Here is an 11,980-nt window from a genome sequence, read left to right on the forward strand (position 1 = left end):
TACTGCTTTGTATAAACACGACGAAGGTTCAAACTTATCTTTTTTTAATCGCTGATCGATGTCACTGCCACATGCAATGTGTATAACTGCACTCAGTGCACACAACGAACGCCGATAAGGCGATGACGACGACGACGACGACAAGGAGACCAGGATGAAGAAGATGACGATGATGACACAGCACGGTGTGTATGGATGTGTGTGGGCAGATCTGCATTTCACCGGATACGCAGTGCGCTACCTGAGACCTGACGTCACCCGCTCCTGGAAACCGGTCAGTCTCCTTCAGTCACACACTGACTGACACACCGCCAACACCAGCACTGACGCACGCATGCACGCACATAGTTACACTGTTGAACCAGTGCGTGCACATCAGTACATGAGCACGCACAACGTGCACACAGAAGACGGACATATGCACGCCGCGGCGCACACATGCACATACACATGTACGCACGTGCGCGCGCATACACACACACACGCACACGCACACACACACACACAGATATGTACTCACACGAACACACGCACACATACACATGCACACAACATGCACACAGAAGGCGGACATATGCACGCACACACAAACACTCACACACACACACGCACGCACGCACGCACACATGCATAAGCGCGCGTTCTTTAGCGTTCACACACACACACACAAACACACACGCGCATATGAATAAAAAAAAAGAAGTCATTCTTGACCACTCGCGCCCAAACGTACATACGAACACATCAGGTCGTGCACAGACTGAGGCACACGTCCGTATGCATATAGGTAGACTAATACGTACATGATTGGACACATTACACACTATGCACCCACCCGCACATAAGAGCAACTACGCACACTGACAATCACGCAGGCGCGCGAATGCACGTACGTATACGCACTCACGAACACACAAGCACAACTAAGCGCATCCACTCACACGAACACACACGTACACCCACACGGCTCTCCAACCCTCACACACTCACTCACACATTCACGATACACACAGACACACATCCACAACCTACCCCCCCCCCCCCCACACGCACACACACACACAACACACACACACACACACTCACGCACACACACACACACACACACACACACACACACACACACGCACACGCTGCACACAAACCCATGCACACGCACATGGACATACACATACACACCCTACCATCTTTTTTCTTTCTTTTTTCTTTTTTTTTTCTCTCAAGACCTGACTATGCGTGTTGGGTCACGCTGCTGGTCAGGCATCTGTTTGGCAAATGTGGTGTAGTGTATATGGATTTGTCCGAACGCAGTGACGCCTCCTTGAGCTACTGATACTGATACTGATACCCTGCCATCACAGTACGTGTTGTGTGTGTGTGCAGTTCACCCTGCAACAGGAGCCCAACATCCATATGTATGACCAGAAACCCATCCCTGCCACAACCTAGTGAGTATTGTGCACTACACAGCTTTCCTTCCACTGTCACAACACAGTGAGTATATCATAGCTCGTACAAAGCTCTCCCTCCACTGTCACAACACAGTGAGTATATCATAGCTCGTACAAAGCTCTCCTTCCACTGTCACAGCACAGTGAGTATATCATAGCTCGTACATAGCTCTCCTTCCACTGTCACAACACAGTGAGTATATCATAGCTCGTACAAAGCTCTCCTACCACTGTCACAACACAGTGAGCATATCATAGCTCGTACAAAGCTCTCCTACCACTGTCACAACACAGTGAGTATATCATAGCTCGTACAAAGATCTCCTTCCACTGTCACAACACAGTGAGTATATCATAGCTCGTACAAAGCTCTCTTTTTGCTGTCACAACGCAGTGAGTATATCATAGCTCGCACAAAGCTCTCCTTCCACTGTCACAACACAGTGAGTATATCATAGCTCGTACAAAGATCTCCTTCCACTGTCACAACACAGTGAGTATATCATAGCTCGTACAAAGCTCTCTTTTTGCTGTCACAACACAGTGAGTGTATCATAGCTCGTACAAAGCTCTCCTTCCACTGTCACAACACAGTGAGTATATCATAGCTCGCACAAAGCTCTCCTTCCACTGTCACAACACAGTGAGTATATCATAGCTCGTACAAAGCTCTCCTTCCACTGTCACAACACAGTGAGTATATCATAGCTCGCACAAAGCTCTCCTTCCACTGTCACAACACAGTGAGTATATCATAGCTCGTACAAAGCTCTCTGCTACTGCCACAACACAGTGAATATATCATAGCTGGTACAAAGCTCTCTTTTTGCTATCACATCCTAGTGAATGTATCATAGCTCGTACATAGCTCTCCTTCCACTGTCACAACACAGTGAGTATATCATAGCTCGTACAAAGCTCTCCTTCCACTGTCACAACACAGTGAGTATATCATAGCTCGTACAAAGCTCTCTTTTTGCTGTCACAACACAGTGAGTATATCATAGCTCGCACAAAGCTCTCCTTCTACTTTCACAACACAGTGAGTATATCATAGCTCCTACTAAGCTCTCTGCTACTGCCACAACACAGTGAGTATATCATAGCTCGTACAAAGCTCTCCTTCCACTGTCACAACACAGTGAGTATATCATAGCTCGTACAAAGCTCTCCTTCCACTGTCACAACACAGTGAGTATATCATAGCTCGTACAAAGCTCTCTGCTACTGCCACAACACAGTGAGTATATCATAGCTCCTACTAAGCTCTCTGCTACTGCCACAACACAGTGAGTATATCATAGCTCGTACAAAGCTCTCCTTCCACTGTCACAACACAGTGAATGTATCATAGCTCGTACAAAGCTCTCCTTCCACTGTCACAACACAGTGAGTATATCATAGCTCCTACTAAGCTCTCTGCTACTGCCACAACACAGTGAGTATATCATAGCTCGTACAAAGCTCTCCTTCCACTGTCACAACACAGTGAGTATATCATAGCTCGTACATAGCTCTCCTTCCACTGTCACAACACAGTGAGTATATCATAGCTCGCACAAAGCTCTCCTTCCACTGTCACAACACAGTGAGTATATCATAGCTCCTACTAAGCTCTCTGCTACTGCCACAACACAGTGAGTATATCATAGCTCGTACAAAGCTCTCCTTCCACTGTCACAACACAGTGAGTATATCATAGCTCGTACAAAGCTCTCCTTCCACTGTCACAACACAGTGAGTATATCATAGCTCGTACAAAGCTCTCTGCTACTGCCACAACACAGTGAGTATATCATAGCTCCTACTAAGCTCTCTGCTACTGCCACAACACAGTGAGTATATCATAGCTCGTACAAAGCTCTCCTTCCACTGTCACAACACAGTGAATGTATCATAGCTCGTACAAAGCTCTCCTTCCACTGTCACAACACAGTGAGTATATCATAGCTCCTACTAAGCTCTCTGCTACTGCCACAACACAGTGAGTATATCATAGCTCGTACAAAGCTCTCCTTCCACTGTCACAACACAGTGAGTATATCATAGCTCGTACATAGCTCTCCTTCCACTGTCACAACACAGTGAGTATATCATAGCTCGTACAAAGCTCTCCTTCTGCTGTCACATCCCAGTGAGTATATTATAGAACATAGCTTTCTCTTCCACAACCTCGTGAGTATATCATAGTACTGCCACAACCTGGTGAGTATATTATAGTACGCAGCTTTCTTTCTAATATCACATCCTCGTGAGCATCTTATAGTACATAGCTTTCCCTGCCACAACCTCGTGATTATATTATAGTACTGCCACAACCTGGTGAGTATATTATAGTGCGCACCTTTCCTTCTAATGTCACATCCTAGTGAGTATATTATAGTACATAGCTTTCCCTGCCACAACCTCGTGATTATATTATAGCACTGCCACAACCTGGTGAGTATATTATAGTGCGCACCTTTCCTTCTAATGTCACATCCTAGTGAGTATATTATAGTACTGCCACAACCCAGTGACTGTCTTTTTTTATTATTATTATTATTTTTTTTAAATAGTATATAGCTCTCCTTTTACTGTCACAAACTAGTGAGTATTTTGCAATACAAAGCTCTACTTCTACTGTCACAATCTAGGGAGTATTTTGAAGTAAATAGCTCTACTTCTCAGTACTGCCACAACCTTTTGAGTATTTCATAGTACATAGCTTTCCTTCTACTATCACAGCCTAGTGAGTATTTCATGTAGTACATAGCTTTTCTTCTACTATCACAACCTGGTGAGTATTTCATAGTACATAGCTTTCCTTCTACTATCACAGCCTAGTGAGTATTTCATGTAGTACATAGCTTTTCTTCTACTATCACAACCTGGTGAGAATTCCATGGTGCATAGCTTTTCTTCTACTGTCACAACCTAGGGAGTATTTCATGGTGCATAGCTTTTCTTCTACTGTCACAACCTGGTAAGTATTTCATAATGCATAGCTTTTCTTTTACTGTCACAACCTAGTGAGTATTTCATAGTGCATAGCTTTTCTTCTACTGTCACAACCTAGTGAGTATTTCATAATGCATAGCTTTTCTTCTACTGTCACAACCTAGTGAGTATTTCATAGTGCAGAGTATTTCATAGTGCATAGCTTTTCTTCTACTGTCACAACCTAGTGAGTATTTCATAGTGCATAGCTTTTCTTCTACTGTCACAACCTAGTGAGTATATTATCCTACATAGCTTTCCCTCTTCTGCCACAACCTAGTGAGTATTTTACACTACATAGCTCTTCTTCTACCGTTACAACATTGTGTGTATACTAAAGTGTGTAGCTTTCCGTCTACTGCCACAGTGCATAGCTCTCCTCCTGTCACGAACTGGTGAGTATTTTAAACTACATAACTTTCCCCGCCACAACCTAGTGAGTATACAATACAATACAATACAATACAATACAATACAATACAATACAATACAATACAATACAATACCTTGTGTGTGTGTGTGTGTGTGTGTGCAGTGGTCGGTACCGAGACCCGTTCCCCAAGCATTTCCGGAAAATCGCTTCAGAGGCCTGGCGCTAGACAGAGCTATGGGGGGCACTGCAGGGCCCAACCACCTTTCTTCACTGCGACATCTCCTCCTCCATTGCTCCCCTCACTTCTTCTCTCTCTCTCTCTCCTCCCCCCCCCTCTCTCTCTCACATTGCTAATACTGCTGCTGCTTGTCTCTTGGATCAGTTGTTGTTCGTCTGCTTGGCACATGCTGCGTTTTGCTCTGTTGTGTTATTGTTGATCTGTCTTAAAAAAAAAGTATCAGTTTCATTTTTATCACTATCATTTTATTATTGTTTATATACGAAATCCACCCCCCCCCCTTTTTTTTTTTTTTTAGTGTGTGTGTGTGTGTGTGTGTGTGTGTGATGGGTCACTCATGTCTTATACAATGGCCTGCCATGAGTACATGGAAAATGCCTCTGTGTGTGGAACAACCTGTTTGTGTCGTAGCAACAACTATAACCCTCCATGGACAAGAACAGCCAACAGCGGCAACAGCAGCCAACATCTCTTTCTTTTCTTTCACCCATCCCGCACCCCACCTTTCTTTTTTTTTCTTTCTTTTTCTCTCTCTCTCTCTCCCCTTCTCCTCTCTGCATGTTTCTCCCAGTTTCTCACACATGTCACAGCAGGCCTTAAGGTCGGACAGTCTCTCTCTCTGTGGCATGCTAATTACACATGCACGAAAGAAATGCCTTGTCATACACATATTTGTACAGCCAAACATGTCCACACACGCACGCACACACACGCACACACACACACACACACACATACACACAAATTCATACAGCTGAAGATAACTAACTAAAATGGATCAAGATCACGACCACGTGAACACAGCTGATAGCAGATAAAAACACCAGCAGTGAACAGTTATCAGGAAACATTTCTTCTGATATTTATACAGTAATTAAAGGCTGAAAAAGAATTATCCACATTTGAAAAAAAAAGATAGTGTATGACGTAACAACGGCAAGATAAAAAAAAATTTGATTGAAGGAGAAATACATTAAATATATAGTTTTCAATACTGCCGTGGACGCTCAAATGTGAAATTAATGAACCCCCCAAAAAACAAACAAACAAACAAAACAAAACAAAACAAAAACAAAAAAACAAACACCCCCCCCCCTCCCTCAATAAAAAAGAGAAAAAAAGAAAGGAGAAACAAACAAAATACAACAGGAACAAAAAAACAAACAAAAAAACAAAAACCAAAAAACGTATGTCTTTGAAAAATCTGCTTTCATGTTTGCGATAACCAGTCAGTATTTACGCTGTCCACATTTTGGTGCAGAACGATTTTGACATTCATAGAATGTGTTTTTTTCTGTCTGGAGAACCGTCGCCGAGTTTACACCATGAAAAACACACAATCAGTATTAAGAACTAGGTTCAGAAGTTGTAGCTTTATTGTCATTTATTTATAGGAATATTGCTGATATTTAAGTGTCTTTTTTTAGTATTATGATATCCAAGACCCTATGTACAGGGTCTTTCATGATATTCTTTGATATTTAGAGGATTAACTCGTGAAGTATAACAGTGTGCTTTCACAAAAACATTTTTTTTCAATCTGTATGCTAATTATTTTATTTTATTTTATTTTTTATTGGTTAGTACTAATCTAATTGTCTGTCTCTTTGTTTGTCTGTTACTGTTTCAACGAGGAATTGAAGCACCTGGTCGGTTATTTAGGCATGTAGAAGATTAGTCCATTTCATTGCCTTTCGACCAAAGCAGTGGGTGGTTTTGGAAGACTTATGCCTTCCCACTCCCACTCAGTTGAATTTGCTTTTCGTTTCGTTGCGAAAGTGCATAATTATTATTGTATTGTTGCATTTTTTATTTTTTATACATCTACCATTTTCCCCATCTTACACGTACAGAGCTGTGATGATGTTAACAATTTTCATAGTGATCAGTATTACTGTATGTCTACTCTCATCAGTATTATTCACTCAATGTAAAGCGTGTGAGTTTTTTTTTTTTAATTGTGTTTTTGGTCACCAAAGTATGCAACAATGTGTATTTCTGTGTGTGATGCTGTTTTGGCAGTCAAAATAAAACCATTGTACAAAAGAGAAAAGGAGTTTTCCTGATTTGTTTTGCTGCAAAGATGTACTGCTAGCATTGCAGTTGCTGCTGCTGGCCCAGAAAGGGTCATGAGGGTTTCTCTTTACGCCATGAGGTGTTCCCTTAAAGTAATGAGGTTTTCCCTTAAAGTCATGAGGTTTTCCCTTTTAGTCATGAGTTTTCCCTATTAGTAACGAGATTTCCCCTTCAAGTCATGAGTTTCCCTTTCTATAAGTCATGAGGTTTTCCCTTTAAGTCATGAGGTTTTCCCTTTCAGTCACGATTTTCCCCTTAAGTCATGAGTTTCCCCCTCCAAGTCACGGGATTTCCCCCTCAAGTCACGAGTTTCCCTTTCTTTAAGTCACGAGATTTCCCCTTTAAGTTATAAGGTTTTCCCTTCAAGTAATGAGATTTCCCCTTCAAGTTATGAGTTTCCCTTTCTTTCAGTCACGAGGTTTTCCCTTTAAGTCATAAGGTCTTACCTTTGATCGTGAGGTTTTCCCTTTAAGTCACGAGATTTCCCCTTCAAGTCATGAGTTTCCCTTTCATTAAGTCACGAGGTTTTCCCTTTAAGTCATGAGGTTTTCCATTTAAGTCGTGAGATTTTCCCTTTCAGTCTAGACGTTTTCCCTTTGGGTCACGAGTTTCCTTTAAGTTATGAGGTTTTACCTTTAAGTCATGAGGTTTTCCCTTTCAGTCTAGAGGTTTTCTCTTTGGGTCACGAGTTTCCTTTAAATCATGAAGTTTTCCCTTTGGGTCACGAGTTTCCCTTTCTTTAAGTCATGAGGTTTTCCCTTTAAGTCATGAGGTTTTCCCTTTAAGTTATGAGGTTTTCCCTTTAAGTCAGCGAGTTCTCCCTTTAAGTCATGAGGTTTTCCCTATAAGTCATGAGGTTTTCCCTGTAAGTCATGAGGTTTTCCCTTTAGGTCAATGAGTTCCCCTTTAAGTCGAGACGTCAGTTTTCACCTTCAGGCTGATTTTTTCCCCTGCAAAGGCTGGATTCTTTTCCCGACCGCCCAGATGAACATACATGTGAAACTGTGTTCAAATGTTTTTCGTGTGTGCATGTGTGCGTGCAGTCGGGCGTGCGTGTATGCATGGCGCGCACCTGTGTGTATGCGGTGAGCGAATCTCTTTCTCCCTGACATTCCGTGTGTGTGTGTGTGTGTGTGTGTGTGTGTGTGTGTGTGTGTTCATTCAGTTTCTTATTTCCCGTTCTGTTCTATGTGTCTTCGTTCTCTTTCTGATTTCCCTTTTTATTCTCTGTGTGTGTGTCTGTGTGTGTGCCAGTGTGTGTCTCTCTCTTTCTCGTCTGTGTGTGTGTGTGTGTGTGTGTGTGTGTGTTATTCCCAACGGGAGATGTCAACACCACATATATCAACGGACACCATGACAGCTGACAACACTCACTCCCCCTCCTCCCGGTGGTGGTAATGAAGGTAGGTGTGAATTCAGGATAGGACTCCACTGTTCCACACACTCACACACACACACACGATCTCAGTGTTACACACACACACATACACAAAGGGAGAGAGAGAGAGAGAGAGAGAGAGAGAGAGAGAAGACGACAAGACAAATTCTTCATTCGAGGATAATAGATAAGCACTGGTGTGCTTTTCTACATCCAGTCCCCGCCCTGAATAGGGTCTACACTACACAATACCACTCACACGGGTCAACGTGCTGTCAGCCCCGTTCTACTTCTTGTCAGTATTGTCACTTACCAGTGTGCGTGACACTTGGGGGACGTCGCTGAAAGGGTGGCTGGAGAGATTTAATTGTTGTTTGAAACATATCGGTAGGTGGGAGTTTGAAGGGGGTGGCGGGTGCGGGGTGCGGGGGGGTGCGGCCGAGGTGGTGGAGTCATGTAGTCTGTGGTTTGTCGTGCTGACGGTGAGTTTTGTAACAAAACAAAAACAAAACAAAACAACAACGACAACGACCGGTGATGTGTGTGTGTGTGTGTGTGTGTGTGTGTGTGTGTGTGTGTGTGTATGTGTGTGTGTGTGTGTTTCCCCTCCGAACACACCACATGTGTAAAATGAGTTTATACCAATGAAACAGTCACACGCGATAAACCATTCACATTTTGATCGGAAAAGATCCAGTGATATATCAGTGATATCAATGTAAACATGATGACGGTTATTATGTGCTTCTGTTTCCCTTTGGTGGAGCGTATATGGCTTAGTCCGCGCGTTTTGATGCCTTCTTGAAACCGACACTGAAACTGAGTGATCGTGTTACTATTTTTCTTTCCGTTTAATTTCAGTGCCAATGTCGGTCTAAGTGGAGACAATCCACGTTATCTTCGTGACCCTTATAATTATCTCCCTTCAGTTGCGTGGACGGTGTGTCGTTTTCCTTTCAGTTGTTATCGATGTTTGGAGTGGTTATATTGTAAAGTTTAAACGGATAGCTGCACTTAGAATATGTAGGTTTTAGAATCACAAGAAGAAAAAAGGAACAGCAAAACAGGAATACATTTTATTGTCAATACATCCGTCACACCCCAACACCCGCATTCAAGAGAGCGCTCAAAACACATCTTTGTTTTAAGCCGCATCTTTTTAAGTAGAACTTTTCCATCTGTTTTTGCTTGCTGTGACTCAGTTGATCGCTGAGTGTGCCCTTGGTGTTGATTTGCGTGAACTGGGTTCATTTGCGAAATTTTTTGGTGTGGTTCCTTGGTGCAACGACGGCATGTTTTGACTAGGGTGAATGTGATGACTTTTATCTTGCTGTGACTTGGGCCTATGTGATGTGCCTGTAATATTGCCTGTGTTGATTTACATTTTTTTAAATGTCACGTTGTTTGAAGTATGTGAATCTTAGCCAGTGTGATGTCAGATAGTGTGAAATATGTATATTTTAGCAAATGCGATGTGAGACTATGCTGATTTACAATATTTTATTTATTTTTTTGTTTTTTGTTTTGCACATATTTTTACATCACTTAGTCTTAAATTTGTATATATTATTGTAAAGCGCGGTGAGCCCCATTTGAGGGGGGTACTGCGCTATATAAGCCTGTGTATTATTATCATTATTATAATTATTATAATTGTAATAATAATAATAATTATTATTATCATCATTATCATCATCATCATCATGTTATTATTATTATTATTATTATTATTATTATTATTACATAATTTTGGGTAGCTAACTTTAGGAAAATTAATGTTATTGGAAATGTTAAGGAAATGGAGACTTCTTCCTATTACGCTCAGCTTGTATCATTGTTTGTGGTTTATACATTACGTGGGCAGAGTAAATTTCAGAAATATTTCTTTTCGTTTCAGGATAAGGTCTTATATGGGCCTAATTGTTTCAGTCTCCTGACTTTCCAAGACCCAGGTGCTATACATGACCTCAAGGCCCACAAGCCACCATATCTTTTTATTTTGCATCGGGTGGAGAGAGGTTGTGTCCCTTGTTGTTTCTGGCGGTAAAAATTAATGTCAGGTGTGGAAGTCTTCAGCTAGATATATATCTTTTGATAATACATAATTTGAGTTTGCATGATAGTAATAATCACAATGATATAATAGCAATCATTATCATTTTTACTTTTATCATACAAGGCATTTATTGAAGATTTTATATTGACACCGATCGTTATTAAAAATGATAATCTATTTTGGTGGCATCAGTCTGACTTCATATTTAGCTGAACAGTTAGCGATTGAAAGTTAGGAAATAATATGAGATAGTTGTGTAGTAGAATATATTTTTGATTAGTTTAAAACGCATTTAATGAAATTCGAATATGAAAATATAGATACTGATCATAAGATGGGGAAATTTCCCGTGGTGGTTATGTGTTGTGAAGTGTGACCTGCATGATCTTCTTTTTACCGGTGGGATCCAAAATGGCTTCCTTTTGTTTACAGTTATTTCGACATATACAGGCTGTAGAAGCGTGATAACGAATGAATATGGGATAGTCAAAGAATGGGGATTGCTTTAAATGCTTGAAGCGTCTGACGTAGGAATGTGCATGTCGTATTGTAGAAACACTGAGGGAAAAAGGATTTTAATGAAAAGTGTTGATGGTTACGAATGAATATGGGATAGTTCAAGAATGGGGGCTGCTTTAGGCATTCTAACTCTAAGCGTCTGACAGAGGTGTGTGTATGTCGTGTTGAGAAAAAGGCTAAAGGGAATTTTATGAAAAGCGTTGATTGTTGTCTGATTTAGAATTGTTTCAGTTTCAGTTTCAAGGAGGTACCAAAGCGTGTGGAGTTATCCTTATACGCTACAGCATGTCTGCTTTAAAAAACAAAGCAAATAAAAGAGCAGATGCCTCACCTCTGTATGAAGTCGGGTCTCGAGAGCATTCCCTAGGTTTGTGTCATAATGATAGTGATAAAGGAAGGGTGTTTGTAACACACACACACACACACAGACAAATACATAACACAGAGCCCCCCGCCACCACCCCCCCCCCCCTCGCCCCCCCCCCTCCCCCCATCTTCGCCCCCTTCTCTCCCCTCCCACCAACACTTAGTCATTTGTTGTTTACGTGACCTCCACACCACCATTTTCGTTGAGGTGTGTTCGTCATTAAAAAAAAACAACAACAACAAAACGTGGACCGTGTTTCCGTGAGTGAATTCCTTGCTGCGTCTGGTTCTGTTGCACAAAGCAGTCAGCGGATTGTCGCTGTGTCGCAATCACCTGGTGAGTCACCTGGCTGGCAGGACTGAGAGTGATCGCAATAAAACCACAGGTGTTTACTGACTACCGTCGGCTGCTGCGATGTGAAGAGCTTGAATGCCACTGCAATTTTGATTTGGTTTGAAGAGTATTTTATTTGGAACATGTCACAATACAACACAGATATCGATGAACAGGACAACAAGAAAATCTTGTTTAAAGTCCTGTCCT

General features: G+C 41.8%; 1 protein-coding gene across 1 annotated transcript in view; it reads left to right on the forward strand.

Moving 5' to 3' along the window:
* The window catches only part of LOC143300372 (sperm microtubule inner protein 8-like), an 11,691-nt gene extending 5,623 nt beyond the window's left edge, over window positions 1-6,068 (forward strand). Inside the window, exons 6-8 of the mRNA XM_076613989.1 lie at window positions 210-274; window positions 1,384-1,448; window positions 4,966-6,068. Coding sequence (XP_076470104.1) covers window positions 210-274; window positions 1,384-1,448; window positions 4,966-5,029 — 194 coding nt within the window. The 3' untranslated portion in view covers window positions 5,030-6,068. The remainder of the gene's footprint in view (window positions 1-209; window positions 275-1,383; window positions 1,449-4,965) is intronic.
* Window positions 6,069-11,980: the final 5,912 nt, after the last annotated feature.

Source organism: Babylonia areolata, chromosome 26 (genome assembly GCF_041734735.1).
Source record: "Babylonia areolata isolate BAREFJ2019XMU chromosome 26, ASM4173473v1, whole genome shotgun sequence".
NCBI classification, from domain to species: Eukaryota; Metazoa; Mollusca; class Gastropoda; order Neogastropoda; family Buccinidae; genus Babylonia; species Babylonia areolata.